The following is a 26,121-nucleotide window of genomic DNA, read 5'->3' as shown; positions in this document are numbered from 1 at the left end:
TCAAATACGGAGCTGGTGACAGATGAAAAAAGTTGGAGAAGGGCGCAAGGATTGAGGTGCCAAGTCGGCACCGACAGCTGCCAATTCCCCCTCGAAACCCCCTCGTGCCCACACATAGACCTAGTGTAGCGATCAGCAAAGTCTTATGTCGACCACCGCTCTTCTCCTCGAATCACATTAGAGCTGACTCTGCAAACAGCATTTCGCGTGGGAGACCCATGCATATTCTTCCTCATACTTAAGTTAGCTGCTAAGAACGAATTGGAATAAAAATCACTTCTGTCTTAATATCGAAATCCATCGGTCGTCTTTATTCAAGAAACTCCAGAAAACCACATCAACTCCCATAACCCTCCCTTTCAAAAAGCTCCACCACTCGGTTCACAGCTGGTAACTGGCGCAACCGGAAAAAGAAATTTCTTCTAGTAATAATTACTTACCTGTAAGTAGTCACAAACATGTTAAAAGAAAAGAAAAATTTGTGAGTATAAATTGACAAAAGCAAATCTTAAAAATATAGTAACATAACAGTAAATTGAAAACAAATTATCTGAACAATGCCGAACAAGTGGGTCACCATGGGATCAGTTAGTTGTAAGGAACTAATTTTATTGGTCTGCTCGCTACGAAATACGTGCGGCTAGCTCAGTAGATTTTGTGCGTTAGTCCCATAAAATTTATATTATAACGTGATCTCCTTGTTACCAGTAATGGCACTTGCAGTTTACGTTTCTTGGGTATTTATTCGTACTTAGCTTTACAATGCGATATGATTATCCGGACGTCTCTGCTCTCCCGTCGAAACGCCTGGAGGAACAGCAACACGCCAACCCCACGTCTGCTCGGACTGGTGGCGCCGGTACCACGCCTGCTCGGATCGCACGGACACACCAGGCTATCGCCGGGTTCAAGAACGCGGTCTCCGACACAGTCGACCGGGTCGCTTTTCCTGTGCCCTCCTTGGTTCGGCTTCGCTTGTCGAATGCTTCCGGACTACCCGTGCTTCGTCGTATTGGACCTCAGCTACCTGCGTCTCTATTCGGAGACTTTCCTTGTCCCGAATGTCTTGACCTAAACATCTTGCTCCTAATTGACTATCACGCCTGTAGCTCTACTGCTGACTTCGTTTCTTCACGTTGTTGACTTGTATACTTGTTCTCCTTGACTGTGTAACTTCCAGCGTTCGGCCTGCTTATATAGGCCTCCTTTTACGGTTCATCCCTCTTGTCTCTAGTCTCCGGATCCAGAGTCCACGATTTTACCATTGGCCCGGTCCAAGGTTCAACTTGTACCGTTATTAACCTTCAAATCTTCAGTCTCTCCAAACACTCCTTTTTACAGGCTCAGAGTCTCCACACTCTCTTCCTCCAGTTTCAGAGTCTCCAAGCTCTCTTTTTCAATGTTCAGAGTTTCCAAACTCTCGTTCTCCAGTTTCAGGGTCTCCAAACTCCCTTTCTCCAGTTTCAGAGTATCCAAACTCTCTTTTCCCATGCTCAGAGTCTCCAAACTCTCTTTCTCCTAGGGTTCGCTCTGCCGTTACTACGCGTAGACTTGTTGCGTAACTGGCAACGGCAGGCCCTCCTCATGCGATCACCATCTGAATTTGTGCGGAGTTTAAACTCCTCACATCTCCCACACTCATCGGGAAAATTTTAATCCAACCTTGCAGTGCCCGCCCCCTTTGGTTTTCCCGCTTGCGCGTACTGACCTTTTCTTTCTCCTTTTCTTTTAGCTTGCACCAGCATGGGACTTTTCTGGAGGCGGACCTGCCCTGTGCAAGGATGCTTGCACCCACATGGAACTTTTCCGGGAGGCGGACCGGCCCTGTGGAAGGATGCTCGCACCAACATGGGACCTTTTCTCTCTCCAGCCCAACTCCCACTTCTCCAACACACATGTGAGTGCCGGCCCCTAATGCCCTTTCTTCCTCCTGGGCGTACTGACACTTTCTTCTTTTCTTTTCCAGATTGTAACAAAAACGAAATTTTCCCTTGAACTGGTGCGATCTAGAAAATATACCTGCCGACTTTTTCCATGTTGTGTGCGCATTGTGAACCGTCCCCGTAAAAATTGTGCTACGTGTTTTGTGTTTGTAAATTCATTTTTTTTTTATTCGGTGTAGGCATTATTGAACTCCCCCCTCCTCGGCTTCTCGCACCAGGCCAAATTGCGAGTCCCTGTCGTCGACACCCGGACCCAGAATCTCTCGCTGCCGCGGAATAGAACGACGTACCGGCGGCTGCCTTGGCGTTTGGCGTCTCGAAGCACCGGCTCGTCCTCGACCCCTGCAGGCCACTCCGCCTTTGGGATCGGCGCCCATCTGAGGGCATCCGAGGTCGACGCCATCCGCATCCAGGATGGCTGGCCACCCACCGTCAAAACGAATGCCTGCCTCTGGAGTACGGGCCTCTGGTTGCCGACGGGTGGAGGCCACCCATGGCCCCTTCTCCAACTCCGCCGACGCCGCGGTGTCGTGCGTTTGCGGAGCCCAGCTGCCATGGACTGGCGCCTTTTCCTCCTTCGCTTCCTCCTCCTCCATCGGCCACGTCCAGGTGACCACCTGTTGCCGCCACCACGTGAATCCTTCGGCAATCTCCCGCACTTGGTGCGGCACTCTGGCGTGTGGTATCGGGCCCTTTTCCCCATGGGGTCCTGGGGCTCCGGGATGGAGTCGTGGGCGGACGGACGGTCGGCACCATCACTGGGTTGGGTGTCCAGTGCCGTGGCCGGGATCCCTGCCGTCGGGGTGGGTGGATGTACTGCGGGGTGGCGGGTACCTCCCTTTTCTCTTGGCAGGCCGGCTGCCAGGCGACCACGTGCCACGACGCTCGCTCGTCCGCCTCCGCCTTCTGGAGCTCCTGGAGCCACCTTCTCTCGTTCTCCTCTTTGCCCCTCAACTGTTTCAGAACCTCGTACATGGCCGCCCGCTGCTGGATGCGGATGCGCGCCGCCTCGACGGCCTCGTACTCCTGCCGGGCCGCCAACCGTTCTGCTTGCTTTCATAGCCACCAGCCGGTCGGCCTCCAGTTTCCGCAGCTTGCCTCCGACCGGCGCAACCCTCGGAAGGATCTGGTTGTCTGCCGCACTCCTGGCCCTCCTGAGTCTCCAGGTCCGCCTTTCCTTCGAGGGATCTTCCTCCCACTGCAACTCGCTCTCGTCCGAGGTGACCACTGGTCCTGGGTCTTCGCTTCGATCGTCCTCGGCACCACGCCTTAGAGCTTGGGTGGGCCGCGGGTTAGGCAATTGCCTACCACCCGACCGCCCTTGCCACTCGGCGGCTCCTTTGGGACTCTGACCCAGAGCTGCCAACCTCGTTTGTTGCTTCGTTATGCGTGCATCCATGTTGGTTGTCGAATTTTTTGTGTCTCGAACCCTCTGCTCACGTCTCCACCATACCTCAGTTTCGCATCTCCTCTTTGGGCTTTCACCGTTATGTCCCCGGCTTTCTTGCGTCTTCCGAGTCCCGACGCCTGTCTTTACGGTACTGTTCCCTTGATTTGTACCGTCTCGCGTCTTTCTCGTCTTGATCAGTATTCCTATTGACCGGTTGCGCAACCTCATTGTTTTCTCTGACCTAAACCGGATCGGATCGTTGTGGTGGAGCTGTTGATTCTGGTGGAAACCAGACGGATAAACGGTCGTTTATTGCAATATGTGTGTCTCCGTTGACTCTCGCCTTGGCCTGCCGCTATAACGATCGTCGGATTCGCTGTGTGCATCCGTTGACTCTCGCCTTGGCCTGACGCTATAACGATCGTCGGATTCGCTGTCTGCATCCGATGACTCTCGCCTCGGCCTGACGCTAGAACAGCAGTCGAACCTCGTCCGTTCTCAGGTGGATGTATCTCCCGATGGATGCGCATCCACTATCTCGACATTATTCTCCTCCAGATCCTGTTGCTTAAGGTCGCTGACGTATACCCTGCGCTCCTTTCTGTTTATCCGGCGGCGAATCTTACAGATCACTGGCGATATGAAATCCGCTATATGGTACATCCCATCGAACCTCGGATCTAGTTTGGTTGCATACCCTTCAGCCGCTTTTGATAAATGGTGCTCTTTGGCCCAAACCACTTCAACAACCCTTGGCTTCCACTGGCTTCTTCGCAGGCTGTAATGCCTTGCTCGGTCCTGGGACACTCTCTCTTTCATCTTCACAGCGTTTCCTTCCGGCGACTCTGGTTGCCTTCCTGTACCGAGCGTTTTTCTGTCATATAGCGCGTTCGGTAACCTTGGCCCTGTGTAAAAAATGCCGGCGAATAGCCTGTGGAATCTGACACACTGGAATTCACAACCAGCATGATATCGTGCCATCTTTCATCCCCATTTCTCTGGCTCTGTCCGGCAAACTGTGCTATCATTGTCTTCACAGTGCGGTTGGCTCTCTCAGTCGGATTCTCCTGCGGGGTCTATGGTGCCGTAAACTGCTGCTTTATCCCCATGTCGTTGAGGAAATTCTTTACCACCTTCGGTACTCCAAGTCGGGCGACTATGCGTTCCCTGAACGCTTTCTGCAACGTTTTCGTTGTGGCTGTTCGCAACGGCACCAATTCCGTCCATTTGGAAAACCTGTCGATCAGCACCAACAACATATTGTTTCCCTGTTTCGACCTTGGCTGTTCCGACGAAATAAGCGCACACTGTCGCCCAGGGCTCTTCCGGGATCTGTGTCTACATCTTTCCCGCCGCCTGCCGCTGATTCGGTTTGAACCTTGCGCAGTCCTCGCATTCCTGGCCTGTAGTACCGGGCTGCAAGCCGCGCAATCGTCTTACGAGTGCCTATATGGCCGGCTGCCGGGGAGTCGTGGTTTTCGCGCTGGACAGTTTCCCTCAGCTGCCGCGGGACACATAGCTTCCAGGTCACTACATCTTTGTTCCCTGATATATGCGGAATCTGCCTGTTAAGGGTGCTACTTTCCCATACGTAGTCTGGGAACTTTTGAGGATGTGCTTTTATCTTCTATCGCATTTCCGTGATCCAGCTGCATTCTATTTCGGCCTCTGTGTCCTGCGTTCTTCTCAGCATTTCGGGTTCTGCTGAGACCGATTTTGTCAGTGGCTGCCTCGACAACGCATCTGGTACCTCGTTCAACTGGCCTTTGCTGTATGCGACCTCGAAGTCATACTGCTGTAGCTCCAACGCCACATGTATCGAACTAATTTTATTGGGTTGATTTATATTATAAGGTTATCACCCGGTTACCAGTAATGACACTTGCAGGTTTCGTTTCTTGGGTATTTATTCGTACTTAGCTGTACAATACAATATGATTATCCGGACCTCTCTGCTCTTTCGTCGTAGTGGATGGTCTGTCCAGCGGCCTCGATCCACTGTCTCGCCGCTCTCGTCATCCTGAGTGGCGCGGACCGTCCTATGCTGACTTCGTTTCTTCACGTTGTTGACTTGTATACTTCTTCTACTTGACTGTGTAGCTTCCAGCGGTCGGCCTGTTTATATAGGCCTCCTTTAACGGTTCATCCTTCTAGTCTCCAGTCTCCGGACTGGACCGTTGGCCCGGTCCAAAGTTCAACTTGAACCGTTATTCACCTTCTTCCGTTATTGTACCTTCAAACCTTCTGTCTCTCCAAACTCTCCATTTTACAGGTTCAGAGTCTCCACACTCTCTTTCTCCAGTTTCAGAGTCTCCACACTCTCTTTCTCCAGTTTCAGAGTCTCCAAACTCACCCCAAACTTAATAATAACAATATATAAGTCCGCGTCATCAAACCAATATATATATATGTACATACATTTATACAATAAATAATTCTTCATTCAATTGCAATGTATACGTCGGCGTAGAATTAAGCGTGCTAAATTCGTCAGACTATACATCAAACCAATACATACATATGTCGGAGATTAAATGGTTTATTTGAAATTCCCGCACAATCGTTAATAGGGTTGTCGTTTATAGGTAGAGTTGCCTATGAGGTAAAAGTTGCAGTTCTAGAATTTACGATTGTCGTGCGAATCGTACGAATGCCTGTCAAATAGACTTACAAACGGGGAGTCTGAGACGAACGGCTGAGCAGTGCAAACGTTAATATTCGCCATCTACAATCATAGACGTTTTTCAACGCTAGTACTTAAAATCGAGAAAATAATGAACAAAATGAAAACGACAACGTTAACCCGACATCAGAAGTGGGATTTGTGTCAGCTCCTGCACTTTCTGCTGACCAATTGCGCATTGTCTTGGAAATGCAAAATCGAAATTTTTTGGAGATGTGCAAAGTCATGCAGTCTTCGGCGCGTCCGCAAAATCAAGTGGTGCTTCCGAAGTTTAATTCGGATGTGGCTGGCGCTGATGCAACTCAATGGTGCGCTACTGCAAATATGAAAGAACAAACGATTGAAGGAGGTAACTTAATTATGTTGCTAAGTAACTGATTGCAGGGAAGTGCTTCGTCATGGCTGACCAAAATCTGCTATACTGGCATCACTTGGGAACAGATCCGTGAGTTGTTTCTGCAACGCTTTGAAGTGAAGGAGACACCGTCAGCCGCAATTTGGAATCTGCTAAACAGTCGTCCAGCACATAATGAGTGTCATGTAGTGTATGCAAGCCGCATGGTAAGAATGTTGACAACAAAATGGCGTAACATGACAGCCGAGCAATTAGCTGGGCCCTCTGAGCTTGGTGCCACCGCATGACACCGAGATAGAGGTAGACAATGAAAATGATAGAGACAGGGCTGTAGTGAATATAAATATTTAGGCTAGTAATGATAAATATGGATTTGACAAAAATAAGGCAGCAGTTGTAAGACATAAAATTGGAGATTTTATTTTATTAAAAAATGAAGAACGTTCCGGCAGCCGCAATTTTGAATCTGCTAAACAGTCGTCCAGCACATAATGAGTGTCATGCAGTGTATGCAAGCCGCATGGTAACAACGTTGACAACAAAATGGTGCAACATGACAGCCGAGAAAATAGCTGTGTCAACTGTACTAGGACACATGGCGAATTTTGACAGCCGTTTGCAGCGTGTGGCGTTTTCTTCAGATGCTAGCTCGAGGCATCAACTGCAGATGGAGTTAAAGGCGTTTACCTTTGAGAAGAACGGACAGACGGAAGGTACTGGTGGAGATCACAAGCGTGCCAAAATAATATGCCACGCATGCAAGCAGCCTGGGCATAAGATGGCGAATTGTCGACTCAAGCGATCTGACGTGGAGGTCAAGCAGCAGCAGCAGCAGGATTTGCGAAACGTCACTTGCTATCGTTGTGGACAGCTTGGACATTTGGCGAATCGGTGCAATCGGTGCCCAGGGGACGGGTCTCTTTACCAATCAGCATTTCTAGAGGGCTTGCTTTGGTTGCACGCAACCAAAGTTAGTATGCAATTCAATGCAAGTTGTACCTCGCCAAGAGCATCCTGTCATGACCTGTTAAGTAAGTGTGAAACAAATAAACGAATTTGGTTAGGGCATCAATTTGTACCATGACATATTCCTTAATATCATTCCTCCCACTTAGTTTACCCGTTATATCGATATGCACTGTATGCCATGGGACATTTACTTTTGCGATTGGATGTAACTCTGCTTGTATCTTCCCAGATGACTCCTTTTCAGTTTTTCACGTTGTACAACTGTCGACAAAATTTCGAACGTACTTACTCATTTTGGCAAGCCAATAATATTGACAAGTCGAGAGTCCTTTTCCAACCTAAATGCATAACGGACTTATGAACTTGATTGATTACCGACCATCGAATTGCATGCGGCACTACTGGCAGACAACGAGTCCTTCCATTCCTCTGTATTTTACGAAACAAGACCCCTTTTCTAAACTCATATGTCTGGGGAATATCATCTTTAAAATCTTTTGTTTTCAGTTTATTAACAATCATTTGAGCCAATCATTTGAAATTTCGGCTGAGTTTACACGTTTTTCTAGGATATTAATATTTTGAACTGGTGTTGCATCAGGCACGTGATTCCTGGATTCCACAGTCCAAAGTCCTTCCCTATATTCTATTTTGAAATCATAAGATTGCAAGTATGCCCACCAGCGATGCACCCTAGGTGTTAGTTCAGTTTTTGTTCGCGATGCTTTTAGCGAATTGCAATCCGTTAATACAACAAACTCTCGTCCGAGCAAATAATGCCGATAATGTTTAACTGATTCAACAACATTCAATGTTTCCAATTCATACGAATGGTATTTAGACTCAGCAGGGCAGGTGGTTTTACTCCACCACATAAGGATACCCCGGCCCCGCGTATCGTTGTCGTTTCCTGGGTGGGACATCATCTTCGAAACACCCCATCGGCGTCCCCCATCTCCTACATTCTTCCCGATTCTCCATATTAAAACCCTGGCCAGCAGGCCCCTTTTAGTCCGCCTGTCTCACAAACAAATATTTCTGTGGAGGATCCTGGGGTGGCTCAGTATATATCCAGGCCCGTGATTAGCATCCTTACAGATGGCGCCCGAAAAGGGACTAGGCAGGATAAAAGAACTCTTAACACCCATCATGTATTAAAGCCCCACAAGTAGAAAAAAAAAAATGGACAGAAAATTGAAGGCTAGGGACGAATGTTCGCATAACAACCACGTGGGATTGGCAAGACATAATTCGGGACACGAAGATCGAAAACACGAAGTAGGACAACAATACGTGCTCAGACATGAAGAGCAGAATACGAAGGAAGCGACGGCGCCGCAGTCGGCGTTGCCGCCGCCAACAAGCATAGGTCTCCCATCCCTCTCACACACAACGTTTCTGTCCGCATTTTAGTTTGACGCCGATCAATATTGGGGACAGTCGTTCACCAGCTCCCAACCGAGCAACACCAAGTATAAAGACCTCCAGCCGGGCGACCCTCCGAGCCACATCGTCGACCAACAGCTAAACAACAGCGGTTGACTAACAACCAACAACAAAGAAAAAAAAAACGTTTCTAAACTCTCTCCCGAATAACATTCGGTGACCACGAGGCCAGCCGACCTTTCCCGCGAAAATTTTCTCGTGGTCACTGTCCACATGGGGGTGACGAGGATATCACAAACCGTCGCTACCGCCGGACACCGACGACGCGACCAGTGCACCGACCACCAGCCACACCTTGGCGGTACCACGCAGTGCATTCCTGGGGACACGAGGAAAATCCGAGGGAGCGTCGCGCGCCAATTCTCCCCTGGTCGACGCGAACGCAGGTTCCGTAGTGGTAGATAAAGTGATAAGATGGGGCCCACCTTCGACTCACTCAACTTCGTGGAACACGTAGAGGAGTGGGCACACACCGTATTGACCAGAAGAACTTGTCTCACGCTTTCGTGGTGTTACCGACCGGGCGAGCCGAGAACTGGTTCCGCACCAGCGCATTGCGAGGAAATTCCTGGACCGAAGTCCGCCGGGAATTCCGAGAATTCTTTCTACCACCCCGATACTACCAACGTCTGGAGGACGAACGCCGGACGCACTACCAGAGGAAACAGGAGCCTTCACCGCTGGATATGGGGGCCACGCACAGCTTCATCAACGAGCGCCTGGCGAAACATCTGGATAACGGGAACAATCTTTGAGCCATCCGATCCCAGGTCAAGCTGGCGGATGGGACAAGCCGAGAAGTAACACAGACACTCAGAGCTACAGTACAGCTGGGCGAAGCTCGGGTCAGCATCTCCGCTATCATCATGGCAGACGTGTTGGACGATCTCTTGCTTGACACGGATTTCCTGTGTTTCGGAGCAGCGACCCTTCAATGCGGTGGGCTAGACTCACACTCCAGCCACCCACTAGGGATCCATGGCCGAACAGACGGGAAGCTGACGCACAACAGCATCCCGAACCCCACGGACAAGAAGCCGCATCACGGGCACACACGGAATCCCGCCTCAGAAGCACAACCTGGGACAGTGTTGCACCACCAAAAAGCCTAATCTGAAGCGACGCGGTGGACAAAAATCACTTGACGGGCAGCTTTGCGTGCCCGACCTACAGAGCGAGCTTAAAGGGAGTAAAGAGCCACCACAACGCTTGCCCAAATTAACGTAATCCAGATCAACGTTAACCATTGTGCAGCTGCCCAGAGCCTCCTGGCTCAGACTGCGGCGGAGCGCAAAGTAGACATCATGCTCATAAACGAACCTTACGCCACTGGATGGGGACACTCCTCCAAGATCCTAGACGAATCAGGGAAAGCAGCCATTAAGTGTTACAGCCCTTTTCACGATCAGGAACTGGCTTCCTCACCGATGCGGGGAATTGCATACGCAAAGATAAAAGACGTACATATGTACAGCTACTATGCTCCGCCTAGCGACAGCCCCGATTAGGACGAAGAGATGCTGGAGGTGCTTGTGCGCAAGCTGGAGGACGCAGCCCAAAGATTATTGCAGGGGACTTCAATGCCTGGGCAGTGGAATGGGGAAGCAGTGTATCCAATCCCCGAGGTCGAGCTGTGATAGACGCTATGGGAATGCTGGACCTGAAAAACGATAGGGGCACGTCATTTATTGACGTAACCTTTACCAGCAGAGGTCTCGTGGTTAATTCTAGCTGGATGGTCCACGACGCGGTGACGCTGAGCGATCACGCTCTGATTTCCTTCAGCCTCTCACCGGAGGGTACGGCAGAGAAGAGCGAGCGGGCAAGCATGGGACACCAGGAAGATCGACGAGGACATGCTGGCACACCAAATCGATTCCCTGATAATCCCAACTGGCGATGCAGAGAGTATGGCTGCTGACCTCACGAATATGATTGTCAGACTTTGCGACGCAGCCATGTCAAAGAAGAAAAAGGCACAGCGCAAACCACCAGCATATTGGTGGAGTGCCATCCTAAGTAAGGGCTGAATGCCAGAGAGCTAGAAGATCACCTCAACGAGCCAGGGGCAGAACCCACCACGTCGACCTCCTGGAGGACTACAGAATGAAACGCTTAGAGTTCAAAAACGGCATAACGGCTGCCAAAGCGCGTGTTCATAAGGAATTGCTAGAAAGGGTAGACGGAGACACCTGGGGCCTTGCGTACAAGCTGGTAACTAACAAGCTAAGGAAGAAAGGGGTAACACCATCAGACCCTGGGATTCTGGCCAACATTGCTGTGGAACTATTCCCAGCGCATTCCACATTATGGCGGCCAACAGCAGTAGCCCCAGTTCCTGATTTCCCGTGCGTCACAGAAGGAATGGCCTAGACGGAATTCCTGGAGCAGTCGTCAAGGCAGTGGCTTTGGGTAGATCTAATATCTTCATGATCACCTTCTAGCAATGTCTGTTGAACAGGGTCTTTCCAACGAGGTGGAAGAGCCAAAAACTAGTCCTGTTGCCGACAGGCAAGGACCAGCACAAGCTGCAAACTGCTAGCGCCGACTATGCCTGCTCGACCGTCGGGAAACTGTTCACACGTATCCCGTATAGTCGAATAGAATCAACTTTCTTACTAACTCACAAAATCAAATTTTTAAAGAACTAGGCCATAAACAAAACTTGTTGAGGAAATTACAATATATAAATAGAATTGACTACAGTATCGAATTATTGCTTAACCATCTTAACGATATAATCGAAAGTTTTTTACTTGCAAAACTGAATATAATCCCCAAACTTATTTTAAACAAAGAAGAAATACTAAAGTTAAAAAACTTATTTCAATATTAAAACTTATAAACTTAACTCGATTTTAACTACTAGCGTTGAAAAGCCTCTAGGATTGTAGATGGCAAATATTCACCATTTAATCTCCGACACCTACAATAACAAAAGTAAAATTTACCCCCTAAGAAAAATGTTTAAACATATATAACATACTTATGCGATAACGACAATATCCCTACAAATCAAAATACGACCTGCATCGAAAGTCTGTTGCAAGAGAAGACCAGCTTCTGCGACATACAAGAGACTAGCACTTTAACAGACATATTTTAGGTAAAAAAGGCTACATATTTATTTTTAACGCAAAAAATATAATATATACCGACACCTTAATAAAAGGGTCAGCCATATGTAACGAACTGATTTCATAGTTTCTGCCCGCTATGGAATAGAACGGCTAGCTCAGAGAGTTTGTTTGTTCGTCCCACCAAATTTATGATTTCTGTGCTGGCCCGACCAAAGAGAAGACCAAGTTTCTGATTAGAATAGCCTTTATTTAGTACCACTTGGATAATAGGGATACCTGCGATCCTCGCCTACGGATGCGCGTCGTCGCTCCTCCGTCGTCCTTCTTCGCTGGTCCCGTGTCCACGGCGTACTGGGGCTTAGGATGTTATGGGGAGGGTGTATCGTCCGTGAGATAAACTAGCGCTTCTCCCCGAACAACCTTTGCCGACCAAAGACTCCACCGTCCCTTCTGTGTATGCCTGGCACTCGTCGCCTCTGCCAATAGACCACCTGCTGGCTCGTACGAGGCTTAGGAGGCTTATGGGGGCAGGATGAATCGTCCGTGACATACTGACCGACTGTCTCGCTGTATGGATCTCCGCGTATTTTCCTGATTGGCTGCCTGAATCTCTACGTACTTTAATTGACTGACTGTGTGAATATCCACGTACTTTTACTGACTGAATGTCGCTCTGACTGTCTAGCCGCACGCCCGTGTCCTGACTGCGCGAATCGCGCCCGCACTCTGCGCTTGCACGTATGACTTACGCGTGTTTAACTGACTGACCGTCCCGAGCTACGCCTGCGCCGTCTCTTTTTTAAGCCGCGGGGATCCTGATATTTCCCTTTTTACGAACGGCTCGCTCAGGTGCAAGGTCCAACTCATGTCCCGTTAGTTCACCGTGCGTCCTCTTTGTGCCCGTCCAAAGTCCACACCGTTACCGTTGGACCCCTGTGCCCTTGTCCGGTTCGAGTCCAAGGTCCAGCGCGGTACCGATAGTTCAAGGTCTCTCCGCATTGCCGGGGTCCAAGGTCCGTTGCTTACAGTTTGACCTGACTCCTTGACTCCTCTCGCATTCCAGCCGTCTTCGCTGTTGATCGCAGCCTTGGCGTCTCAGCCTAGTTGACCCTGTCTTTCAGCATCTCGACGTGGCATCTTGATCCTCAAAATAAATTGCTCCTGACTCCTCTCGACCTGCGCTTCCCGGCAGTCTCAGCCTATGAGACCCTGTCGTTTAGCATCTCGACTCGGCGCATCGATCCTTGCGCCCTTCTCCAGCTTCCCTAATATGCTGCCGTCTGCTTCTCATCACCAGCTCTGTATTTGCCTCCTCACACATAATTAAATAATTTAACTGTTCACTATCTATAAACGGCATCGAATACGATAATACTGAAGATGTCACCGCAGAAAAATTTTACTTATTTTTGCCCCCTATACATAAGAAAATATAAAACACTACAATACATACTGTTCCGGCTACAGGCAGTCATAGCCGCCTCCTTCTGGACATCTCGGAACAACATACACATCCTCCACCTGCTTACAGAATGCCAGCTGCCTATTGTCGCTCCGATCATTCCATCATTATGCCCTCACTCCATGCTAGGGGGGAGTAGTCACCAACCCGGCACAGACAGCTGCCATTCCCCCCTCGTGCCCACACATAGACCTAGTGCAATCGCTCTTCTCCTCGAGTCATCACATTGTCGAAGTAGTATTGAATGAAGGCTATTCTAATCAGAAATCATAAATTTGGTGGGACGAACAACCAAACTCTCTGAGCTAGCCGTTTCAATCCGTAGCGAGCAGAAACTAAGAAATCAGTTCGTTACACGATGTTACGTATCTCATCTTTATAAGATCGTAAAACCTTTATGATTCACACTTAGAGAAGATAAGAATCTGAAGTAGAGGGAGAGGTGCACTAGCTTGTTGTGTAAGACTGATAGCAACACAGAAAATATAATTTGATAATTAACGAGTGTCAGATATCCAGTCCAACGGGCACAAAAGTTTACATGAAAATTCTACTCCAATAATTGTCAAAGTTCATCAGCGCCGTATTGACTCTCAATATAGGGGAAACACTGAAATATTACTACCAAGTCGGAAGTCTTAGCATATATGAGCAGGGCATTGACAATGATAATCAGCAAATTAACATCAAATATTTATAGCCGAGAATAAAAATCAGGCAAAACAAACAAAAGAAATTAGTGGACCTATGCATTTTTTTCAAATGCCAGCTAAAAAAAAGTAACAACAATTTCATACAAAAAAAAGTACGGAGAATCAGATAGCGGTTATAAACATACATATATTTATAGTTATATGTTTGCTATATGCATAAATTAAAAACAAGAGACAGCGCATTTTTCAAAAGTGTGGGCGTGGCAGTTTTGGGCGGTTTGTGGGTGTGGCAACAAACTTGCGCTGCGGCTCTGGAGTCTACAAGCTTAATCTCAACTTTCCAGCTTTTATATTTCCTGAGATCTCGACGTTCATACGGACGGAATGACAGACGAACATATGTATAATATAACCATTGTAACATATTATATAAGCCATGGAGTTTTTTACATAAATTTCTAAGTTGTGTATTTAAGTAACTTTTGATTTAATTTATTATTTATTTTGAATTATTTGATATACATACTTATGTTATTCACTGTATTAATTTTCTCTGTATATACAACGATTTTTAATGATTTCATTATTTTATAAAAATTGTGAAGACTTATAGCTATGTGACGATAGCTATCATTATATAGGGTGTTTTTTTTAGAGGTATAGAACTTTAAATTGCAATAAAACAACGATGGATTATTCGATTGACATGAATTTTATTACATTTTAAATATGATTTCTGGCATATGACCGCCACGGCTGGCTCGGATGTAGTCCAATCTGGACGTCCAATTTGCAATGACTTTTTCCAATATTTGGCCGTATATCGGCAATAACACGGCGAATGTTGTCTTCCAAATGGTTTAGCGTTTGTGGCTTATCCGCATAGACCAATGACTTTACATAGCCCCACAAAAAGTAGTCTAGCGGTGTTAAATCACAAGATCTTGGAGGCTTATGAAAAATCGGGAACAACAGCAATCTCGTTTTGGGCCCATTCGACGAATCTACGCCTTGCTTGATGATCGTTTGGTTTCAATTCTTGCACGAGTTGGATTTTGTAAGCACGCATGACGAATTGCCAAACCAAACTGAGAATAAATCACTTGACAGCTGTTAAATCGGTCGCCATCTTGAACAGTAATGCCAACTTAAAGTTCTATACCTCTAAAAAAAACACCCGTTATATATAGCTCAATGCTCATTAGCATTGAAACACACAGTGAATGAATGTCATCTGTGTGGTCTATTACTTTAAGGTTATTGATCACATTGGCCTTATTATGTTTTCACTGGGAGTCTTCTGAATTGCACAAGCCAGCCTGATGTCCAGCCTGCTGAAGATCAGTCTGAAGATTTCCTAAGCAACTATCGGAATTCCAAGATCGTTGTGTATGAGCTTTCGTGGTAAGGGTATGCGTCGGAGACAATTGCCAGGTATTTCTTCTGAAGCCATCATTATATAGACCGCAGTAGTACACTGCTTGTCTTAAAATAACCAATTTTTTGTTGTTGTTCCTATATTTATTACATTCAATTTTTTGGTCGTTTTTTTTTTTTTTGATATTTTTAGGTATATCCAGGATTCCTCGGTGACATAGTGGGCGGGGTGCAGACTACTCAGTTATTCGTGTCTCTCAGTCACTGATGTGCGATTTGCCCTGCTGGTTAACATGTATAGTACAAATTTGGAAGCCCGTATAGATCACACCCAACATTCAGAGGATCCGCCCAACAAGGAGTATCGCTTTTGACACCTGGCTATCTGGACACAGATTCGTATTGCTTGCAGCGTTGTCTGACCAAGTACTACGAGGTGTCGCAAAGCAGCCATAGCGACGATTGTGATTGGGAAAATCAATTGGTGCTTTTGCTAATTTATCAAACGAAAGTAATGAATTGAAAGCTTTCCTATTACAGAAACCAACTGTACAATTTTACTAAAACAATATTCTAAAAAAAATCTTCCACAGTGCTACATACATAACACCGAGTGTTCACCAACCTTTTCGTGTTTCAATGCTGAGGGTTATCACCTTTAAAGAATATAGTGGGACCGGTTTTGTTAAAAAAATATAATTAGTTTTACCAAAGACATTAGAATAACAAGATGCGTAACGCCATACGATTTTTTTGCACACGATTTTTTCGTTGTGGCTTTTCAAGTGGCTCCAGGCTTTCTCGAAATTTTGTTCAAAAGCCAGAGAGCGGAGAGCTCTAGAGCCACCAGCTCTCTTGTACGCATACAGCGACAGCTGACCACTGTATTGGTGCACACGTATGCACATGCATTGTAAAAATGACCAAATATGCCCTTAATTTTAAAAGTTCTTAGACTTTAAATCTATATTATTTTTTATAAATTGCCACCACTTAAAAACTCTAGTTTTGCATTGCCTTAACATAAAAATTATTTAAATTCAACATAGAAATAATAATAGCACAATCTATGTACATAATAATGCATAATAATTTTCAAATATGATTTTATATTAGAATAGTTTTCATTAGAGTATTCAGCGTGCGACGTGTGAAAAATATAAGAAGACAATGATTCCTCGGTGCTTATGTGCGCACTTCGTGCATCAAGAAATCAATTTTGCAATGAACAGTTTCCAAAATTTTATTTATTTTATAAATAATATTTTACTTTATGAATTATTTTTATGAAATATTTATTTTTTAAATGTAATTTCTATTTTTTGAAAATTCTTTGTTTTAAATTACAGTAGTTTTTAAAATTTACTTTGTATATGTTTTTATTATTTATTATAGTTAGTTAGTCAAATTACTGGTATAAAAATTACAAATTTTCAATATTTAAAATGCAAATAAGATTCAGATAAATTATTTTTTTTTTATTTTGTTTTGATGAAAAGAAATACAGCAGCAAGAATACTCTGTATCATTTTCTGAATTTGTAGAAGGCAATGAGAGGTACTTTGACCAAAATATAGATAATTTTTTGTGCAATGATATACCCATTGAATTAACTTCGAGTAGATATTTTGTTGGATATATTGCAAAGGGATCCAGCTGCGAAAAATGCAGATCGGTAATTTTAAAAGAAACCGAGCATTTAACAGCTCCGTCAGAGCTTTTTATACATGAGAAAAACTACTCGACAGAATCGGACTTCGGAAAACTAAAGGCACCATCTGTTCTATTTTTTAATATTTGTAAAATACACATTAAAGTTTTTGAAAATATTTTTAAAAATAATAAAAAACAAACAAAAATTTATTGTAGACTAATGCATTAAGTGCACAAATGAGAGTAGTGATTTCTCATTATGGTTTCATGTAGAAAATGAATGTTATGAGCATAAAATAGATCTTTTAAAAAAACTTATAAAAGTTTTGCTTTTTAAGCATTGCAAGTGGACTGTTATTGCTAATAGACAAAAAAGTCAAGCTAAACTCAGCATTTTATCTCATAAGTGAAAAAAATATAAACATTCAAATAATTGACGACTTTAAAAATTAAATTATATAATTAAAAAAAGAGGCGATATATAATAAAAAGCAATAGTTAGAAAACTAGCTTAGTTGGGGAACATGGAAATGTTTTAATGTTGAACATTTAAACATTTCAAGTCGACTCGAAGGTCATATATGTAAATATAAGACCCCATTACAATTGTAATGGCCTCCCCATGGTGTTCCCTGGGTATCGATTATAAGATATATTACATATTATTAATTAACAATATAAATATAAATATGTGAACGGTAGCTAATTCGAGCGGCGCTTTTATCAAACGAATATTAAAAAAATTCTTTCAAACCATAATAGTTACGAATCGAAATTGACCAAAACATTAATCAAATTTGTTTCTTAGATCAAAATTGATTTCGGCCCGAAAATCGTCCTCTAGCACAAGCACGCACACATACACACTATCTCCTTTATTGTTTTTACTCACACAAGCAAGTCAATTCTATTTTTAGATTTTTACGCTCTCAATTTTTGGCGAGCGAAAAGAGAGCAATTTCGGCCGTCACCAAAAAAGTGGCTGCATAGTGCAAAACCAATGTATGGCCGTTACGCATCTTGTTATTATAATGTCTTTGGTTTTACTTTGCAGAAGTGTGTTTCATTTATTATTAATTGGCTATTAAACAAATTTTTATTGATATCTATTTCTGTCTGACTTTGAACGGTCTGACAACTCTATGACTTAGACTAGCATTTTAAATTATTCTCTGCATTAGTTTCCTGAATCAGTAAATTGTCTTCAACGTCCTTCGTGTCTTCCTTGTCAATGTGCTTTACATGGCCAAATGTTCTATAGAACATTTTTTATACTTATTAAAAAACCAAACTAAATGTATTTAAATTTTAAAAGTGCGAATTTCTTCATGGATTTTTTTGTCGTTCAGCTATTGCAATGTTACAGAGCAGCAATATGACAAAAGTATAATTGCCCAAAAATTGCTGGCGGACAAGCGAACTTCAAGGCGAACGCTAGAGTTTTGTTCTGCTCTTCTGAAGTGCTGATTTTTATTGTTATTGCATGCGCATTAGCAAAATATGTACAAAGTTTTAAGTAATTTTCGATTCAGCCTGTCTGCTTCCAACCCAAATTCCATCACGTAATAAAGCCTTATCAGCCAAAATAGAATAATAGGAGTACAGAAATGCTAGTTTTCACAATCTTCATTTTGATATTTATATCTCCGTTTCACCTGATCCTTATAGATTTTTCTTTTATGGTCTTTATTATTAATCAAGTAGTTACCGTATTGCGTGTAATTACTTATTTCTTTGTATTTTGGATTTGATTTTCCTACTTGATTATTCTTACCAAATATATTTGCGAAGTTTGACTCGTTTAGCAATTAAAGTTTGTTTATTTCTTACTAGCTTTTCCGATATTTTGGAGATGTCTTCGTGACAAAGTATATTATTAAATAAATCTATCGGTCTAATATTTGTAATTGAATGAATTGTATTATTATAACAAACAATTGCATTATAAACATTATCTTGAATAGTGTCAATATTGTTTGGATCAGCATTATACAATCGCATGTGTTCATTGAGGGTTAAATGTAATCTTTCCACGTCCGAGTTTCCAGTTTTCTTATAAGGAGTTGTAAAGTGCACATCTATATTATTTTCGAGGAGAAATTGCTTTATTACGGCAATTCGTTATCAGTTATGATCTTTTTCGGCTTTCCTAGGTATTGAATTCTTAATTTCATTGCGCTAAGCAAGGAAATCCAAGATCTGTCTTTAATATGTTGTGCGGTGGCATATTTAGACATTTTGTCAATAAATAACATTTCTTTTAGGATAACAGATGTCTATGTGAATTATATAGTTTATTTTATCTGGCGTTTCTGTAATATTTAAATTATATTTTATAGGTTGCTTATTGTGAGGAGTCTTAAAACTCCCCACAAGTCCGGGTGCAGGAGATCGGCGTAGCCACAGCGAAGACGGCTGGAATGCGAGAGGAGCCAAGGGCGGTCAGGTCGAACGGTGAATAATGGACCTTGGACCCCGGCAAAGCGGAGACCGTGAATTAACGGTACCGCGCTGGACCTTGGACTCGAACCCGCCAAGGGCGTAGAGGTCATACGGTAACGGTGCGGACTTTGGACAGGCACAAAGAGGACGCACGGTGAACTAACGGGACATGAGTTGGACCTTGCACCTGAGCGAGCCGTTCGTAAAAAGGGAAATATCAGGATCCCCGCGGCTTAAAAAAGAGACGGCGCAGGCGTAGCTCGGGACGGTCAGTCAGTTAAACACGCGTAAGTCATACGTGCAAGCGCAGAGTGCGGGCGCGATTCGCGCAGTCAGGACACGGGCGTGCGGCTAGACAGTCAGAGCGACATTCAGTCAGTAAAAGTACGTGGATATTCACACAGTCAGTCAATTAAAGTACGTAGAGATTCAGGCAGCCAATCAGGAAAATACGCGGAGATCCATACAGCGAGACAGTCGGTCAGTATGTCACGGACGATTCATCCTGCCCCCATAAGCCTCCTAAGCCTCGTACGAGCCAGCAGGTGGTCTATTGGCAGAGGCGACGAGTGCCAGGCATACACAGAAGGGACGGTGGAGTCTTTGGTCGGCAAAGGTTGTTCGGGGAGAAGCGCTAGTTTATCTCACGGACGATACACCCTCCCCATAACATCCTAAGCCCCAGTACGCCGTGGACACGGGACCAGCGAAGAAGGACGACGGAGGAGCGACGACGCGCATCCGTAGGCGAGGATCGCAGGTATCCCTATTATCCAAGTGGTACTAAATAAAGGCTATTCTAATCAGAAACTTGGTCTTCTCTTTGGTCGGGCCAGCACAGAAATCATAAATTTGGTGGGACGAACAAACAAACTCTCTGAGCTAGCCGTTCTATTCCATAGCGGGCAGAAACTATGAAATCAGTTCGTTACATATGGCTGACCCTTTTATTAAGGTGTCGGTATATATTATATTTTTTGCGTTAAAAATAAATATGTAGCCTTTTTTACCTAAAATATGTCTGTTAAAGTGCTAGTCTCTTGTATGTCGCAGAAGCTGGTCTTCTCTTGCAACAGACTTTCGATGCAGGTCGTATTTTGATTTGTAGGGATATTGTCGTTATCGCATAAGTATGTTATATATGTTTAAACATTTTTCTTAGGGGGTAAATTTTACTTTTGTTATTGTAGGTGTCGGAGATTAAATGGTGAATATTTGCCATCTACAATCCTAGAGGCTTTTCAACGCTAGTAGTTAAAATCGAGTTAAGTTTATAAGTTTTAATATTGAAATAAGTTTTTTAACTTTAGTATTTCTTCTTTGTTTAAAATAAGTTTGGGGATTATATTCAGTTTTGCAAGTAAAAAACTTTCGATTATATCGTTAAGATGGTTAAGCAATAATTCGATACTGTAGTCAATTCTATTTATATATTGTAATTTCCTCAACAAGTTTTGTTTATGGCCTAGTTCTTTAAAAATTTGATTTTGTGAGTTAGTAAGAAAGTTGATTCTATTCGACTATACGGGATACGTGTGAACAGTTTCCCGACGGTCGAGCAGGCATAGTCGGCGCTAGCAGTTTGCAGCTTGTGCTGGTCCTTGCCTGTCGGCAACAGGACTAGTTTTTGGCTCTTCCACCTCGTTGGAAAGACCCTGTTCAACAGACATTGCTAGAAGGTGATCATGAAGATATTAGATCTACCCAAAGCCACTGCCTTGACGACTGCTCCAGGAATTCCGTCTAGGCCATTCCTTCTGTGACGCACGGGAAATCAGGAACTGGGGCTACTGCTGTTGGCCGCCATAATGTGGAATGCGCTGGGAATAGTTCCACAGCAATGTTGGCCAGAATCCCAGGGTCTGATGGTGTTACCCCTTTCTTCCTTAGCTTGTTAGTTACCAGCTTGTACGCAAGGCCCCAGGTGTCTCCGTCTACCCTTTCTAGCAATTCCTTATGAACACGCGCTTTGGCAGCCGTTATGCCGTTTTTGAACTCTAAGCGTTTCATTCTGTAGTCCTCCAGGAGGTCGACGTGGTGGGTTCTGCCCCTGGCTCGTTGAGGTGATCTTCTAGCTCTCTGGCATTCAGCCCTTACTTAGGATGGCACTCCACCAATATGCTGGTGGTTTGCGCTGTGCCTTTTTCTTCTTTGACATGGCTGCGTCGCAAAGTCTGACAATCATATTCGTGAGGTCAGCAGCCATACTCTCTGCATCGCCAGTTGGGATTATCAGGGAATCGATTTGGTGTGCCAGCATGTCCTCGTCGATCTTCCTGGTGTCCCATGCTTGCCCGCTCGCTCTTCTCTGCCGTACCCTCCGGTGAGAGGCTGAAGGAAATCAGAGCGTGATCGCTCAGCGTCACCGCGTCGTGGACCATCCAGCTAGAATTAACCACGAGACCTCTGCTGGTAAAGGTTACGTCAATAAATGACGTGCCCCTATCGTTTTTCAGGTCCAGCATTCCCATAGCGTCTATCACAGCTCGACCTCGGGGATTGGATACACTGCTTCCCCATTCCACTGCCCAGGCATTGAAGTCCCCTGCAATAATCTTTGGGCTGCGTCCTCCAGCTTGCGCACAAGCACCTCCAGCATCTCTTCGTCCTAATCGGGGCTGTCGCTAGGCGGAGCATAGTAGCTGTACATATGTACGTCTTTTATCTTTGCGTATGCAATTCCCCGCATCGGTGAGGAAGCCAGTTCCTGATCGTGAAAAGGGCTGTAACACTTAATGGCTGCTTTCCCTGATTCGTCTAGGATCTTGGAGGAGTGTCCCCATCCAGTGGCGTAAGGTTCGTTTATGAGCATGATGTCTACTTTGCGCTCCGCCGCAGTCTGAGCCAGGAGGCTCTGGGCAGCTGCACAATGGTTAACGTTGATCTGGATTACGTTAATTTGGGCAAGCGTTGTGGTGGCTCTTTACTCCCTTTAAGCTCGCTCTGTAGGTCGGGCACGCAAAGCTGCCCGTCAAGTGATTTTTGTCCACCGCGTCGCTTCAGATTAGGCTTTTTGGTGGTGCAACACTGTCCCAGGTTGTGCTTCTGAGGCGGGATTCCGTGTGTGCCCGTGATGCGGCTTCTTGTCCGTGGGGTTCGGGATGCTGTTGTGCGTCAGCTTCCCGTCTGTTCGGCCATGGATCCCTAGTGGGTGGCTGGAGTGTGAGTCTAGCCCACCGCATTGAAGGGTCGCTGCTCCGAAACACAGGAAATCCGTGTCAAGCAAGAGATCGTCCAACACGTCTGCCATGATGATAGCGGAGATGCTGACCCGAGCTTCGCCCAGCTGTACTGTAGCTCTGAGTGTCTGTGTTACTTCTCGGCTTGTCCCATCCGCCAGCTTGACCTGGGATCGGATGGCTCAAAGATTGTTCCCGTTATCCAGATGTTTCGCCAGGCGCTCGTTGATGAAGCTGTGCGTGGCCCCCATATCCAGCGGTGAAGGCTCCTGTTTCCTCTGGTAGTGCGTCCGGCGTTCGTCCTCCAGACGTTGGTAGTATCGGGGTGGTAGAAAGAATTCTCGGAATTCCCGGCGGACTTCGGTCCAGGAATTTCCTCGCAATGCGCTGGTGCGGAACCAGTTCTCGGCTCGCCCGGTCGGTAACACCACGAAAGCGTGAGACAAGTTCTTCTGGTCAATACGGTGTGTGCCCACTCCTCTACGTGTTCCACGAAGTTGAGTGAGTCGAAGGTGGGCCCCATCTTATCACTTTATCTACCACTACGGAACCTGCGTTCGCGTCGACCAGGGGAGAATTGGCGCGCGACGCTCCCTCGGATTTTCCTCGTGTCCCCAGGAATGCACTGCGTGGTACCGCCAAGGTGTGGCTGGTGGTCGGTGCACTGGTCGCGTCGTCGGTGTCCGGCGGTAGCGACGGTTTGTGATATCCTCGTCACCCCCATGTGGACAGTGACCACGAGAAAATTTTCGCGGGAAAGGTCGGCTGGCCTCGTGGTCACCGAATGTTATTCGGGAGAGAGTTTAGAAACGTTTTTTTTTTCTTTGTTGTTGGTTGTTAGTCAACCGCTGTTGTTTAGCTGTTGGTCGACGATGTGGCTCGGAGGGTCGCCCGGCTGGAGGTCTTTATACTTGGTGTTGCTCGGTTGGGAGCTGGTGAACGACTGTCCCCAATATTGATCGGCGTCAAACTAAAATGCGGACAGAAACGTTGTGTGTGAGAGGGATGGGAGACCTATGCTTGTTGGCGGCGGCAACGCCGACTGCGGCGCCGTCGCTTCCTTCGTATTCTGCTCTTCATGTCTGAGCACGTATTGTTGTCCTACTTCGTGTTTTCGATCTTCGTGTCCCGAATTATGTCTTGCCAATCCCACGTGGTTGTTATGCGAACATTCGTCCCTAGCCTTCAATTTTCTGTCCATTTTTTTTTTTCTACTTGTGGGGCTTTAATACATGATGGGTGTTAAGAGTTCTTTTATCCTGCCTAGTCCCTTTTCGGGCTCCATCTGTAAGGATGCTAATCACGGGCCTGGATATATACTGAGCCACCCCAGGATCCTCCGCAGAAATATTTGTTTGTGAGACAGGCGGACTAAAAGGGGCCTGCTGGCCAGGGTTTTAATATGGAGAATCGGGAAGAATGTAGGAGATGGGGGACGCCGATGGGGTGTTTCGAAGATGATGTCCCACCCAGGAAACGACAACGATACGCGGGGCCGGGGTATCCTTATGTGGTGGAGTAAAACCACCTGCCCTGCTGAGTCTAAATACCATTCGTATGAATTGGAAACATTGAATGTTGTTGAATCAGTTAAACATTATCGGCATTATTTGCTCGGACGAGAGTTTGTTGTATTAACGGATTGCAATTCGCTAAAAGCATCGCGAACAAAAACTGAACTAACACCTAGGGTGCATCGCTGGTAGGCATACTTGCAATCTTATGATTTCAAAATAGAATATAGGGAAGGACTTTGGACTGTGGAATCCAGGAATCACGTGCCTGATGCAACACCAGTTCAAAATATTAATATCCTAGAAAAACGTGTAAACTCAGCCGAAATTTCAAATGATTGGCTCAAATGATTGTTAATAAACTGAAAACAAAAGATTTTAAAGATGATATTCCCCAGACATATGAGTTTAGAAAAGGGGTCTTGTTTCGTAAAATACAGAGGAATGGAAGGACTCGTTGTCTGCCAGTAGTGCCGCATGCAATTCGATGGTCGGTAATCAATCAAGTTCATAAGTCCGTTATGCATTTAGGTTGGAAAAGGACTCTCGACTTGTCAATATTATTGGCTTGCCAAAATGAGTAAGTACGTTCGAAATTTTGTCGACAGTTGTACAACGTGAAAAACTGAAAAGGAGTCATCTGGGAAGATACAAGCAGAGTTACATCCAATCGCAAAAGTAAATGTCCCATGGCATACAGTGCATATCGATATAACGGGTAAACTAAGTGGGAGGAATGATATTAAGGAATATGTCATGGTACAAATTGATGCCCTAACCAAATTCGTTTATTTGTTTCACACTTACTTAACAGGTCATGACAGGATGCTCTTGGCGAGGTACAACTTGCATTGAATTGCATACTAACTTTGGTTGCGTGCAACCAAAGCAAGCCCTCTAGAAATGCTGATTGGTAAAGAGACCCGTCCCCTGGGCACCGATTGCACCGATTCGCCAAATGTCCAAGCTGTCCACAACGATAGCAAGTGACGTTTCGCAAATCCTGCTGCTGCTGCTGCTTGACCTCCACGTCAGATCGCTTGAGTCGACAATTCGCCATCTTATGCCCAGGCTGCTTGCATGCGTGGCATATTATTTTGGCACGCTTGTGATCTCCACCAGTACCTTCCGTCTGTCCGTTCTTCTCAAAGGTAAACGCCTTTAACTCCATCTGCAGTTGATGCCTCGAGCTAGCATCTGAAGAAAACGCCACACGCTGCAAACGGCTGTCAAAATTCGCCATGTGTCCTAGTACAGTTGACACAGCTATTTTCTCGGCTGTCATGTTGCACCATTTTGTTGTCAACGTTGTTACCATGCGGCTTGCATACACTGCATGACACTCATTATGTGCTGGACGACTGTTTAGCAGATTCAAAATTGCGGCTGCCGGAACGTTCTTCATTTTTTAATAAAATAAAATCTCCAATTTTATGTCTTACAACTGCTGCCTTATTTTGATGTTTGTCCGCCCATACGAGTGCCGAAACCTGGATGCTCTGATGGTCCTGGCCGACGAATTCGAGGAACTGGACTCCCAGAGGGAGCGGTTCGAATCAGAGCGGACCCAAAGAGCCCGCCACCAGCGGGATTTCCAAAGAGGGGAACAGCACACGGTGTGCAGAAGGTGCCAAGAGGAGCCCACAGGACCGTCGAGGCACGAGACGAACGGGCGAGGACCAGACCCGGCGCGGCGGGGGTTTGTGCTAAACCCAGCGCAAGCCTGCCATAGGTGCGGAAGCCAGGAGCACTGGATGCGGGAGTGTCGGAACCGACCGATCACATTTTGCTGGTCGTGCGGGCGAATCGGCCGGAAGACCGCAGAATGCTGCCCAAGATCGGGAAACGCCACGCGACCCCAGCCTCAGAGGGGCAACCAGGGTTCGCAAGGTGCTGCCCCTCAAAATTAATGGGCAAGCTGAAGGCGGAAGAAAGGCAACTGTCCGCCACAGTGCTCATAGACGGTATGGAAGTT

General features: G+C 45.7%; 2 protein-coding genes across 2 annotated transcripts; one reads left to right on the top strand and one right to left on the bottom strand.

Moving 5' to 3' along the window:
- Nucleotides 1-6,738: 6,738 nt before the first annotated feature.
- LOC120446741 lies at nt 6,739-7,739 on the top strand. Its single transcript, XM_039627865.1, has 2 exons — nt 6,739-7,402; nt 7,487-7,739. The coding sequence occupies exons 1-2, from the start codon at nt 6,805-6,807 to the stop codon at nt 7,699-7,701; spliced, it is 813 nt and encodes a 270-aa protein (XP_039483799.1). The 5' UTR covers nt 6,739-6,804; the 3' UTR covers nt 7,702-7,739.
- Nucleotides 7,740-24,616: 16,877 nt separating this feature from the next.
- Nucleotides 24,617-25,551, bottom strand: LOC120446740. Its single transcript, XM_039627864.2, has 2 exons — nt 24,954-25,551; nt 24,617-24,869 (listed from the first exon to the last, which is right to left on the bottom strand). Exons 1-2 carry the CDS (start codon nt 25,549-25,551, stop codon nt 24,655-24,657), a joined length of 813 nt encoding a protein of 270 aa, XP_039483798.1. The 3' UTR covers nt 24,617-24,654.
- Nucleotides 25,552-26,121: the final 570 nt, after the last annotated feature.

Source organism: Drosophila santomea, chromosome 2R (genome assembly GCF_016746245.2).
Source record: "Drosophila santomea strain STO CAGO 1482 chromosome 2R, Prin_Dsan_1.1, whole genome shotgun sequence".
Taxonomy (NCBI): domain Eukaryota; kingdom Metazoa; phylum Arthropoda; class Insecta; order Diptera; family Drosophilidae; genus Drosophila; species Drosophila santomea.
Note: the sequence above shows the minus strand (reverse complement) of the source record. Positions and strands in the feature narration are given on the sequence as shown.

What these genes read in the sequence shown, in the direction of transcription:
- LOC120446741 (XM_039627865.1), top strand. Translation starts at nt 6,805, where the DNA reads ATGAAGAACGTTCCGGCAGCCGCAATTTTGAATCTGCTAAACAGTCGT. An exon ending in ATCCTGTCATGACCTGTTAA is followed by an intron (nt 7,403 to 7,486) that starts GTAAGTGTGAAA and finishes CCTCCCACTTAG; the next exon opens with TTTACCCGTTATATCGATAT.
- LOC120446740 (XM_039627864.2), bottom strand. Translation starts at nt 25,551, where the DNA reads ATGAAGAACGTTCCGGCAGCCGCAATTTTGAATCTGCTAAACAGTCGT. An exon ending in ATCCTGTCATGACCTGTTAA is followed by an intron (nt 24,870 to 24,953) that starts GTAAGTGTGAAA and finishes CCTCCCACTTAG; the next exon opens with TTTACCCGTTATATCGATAT.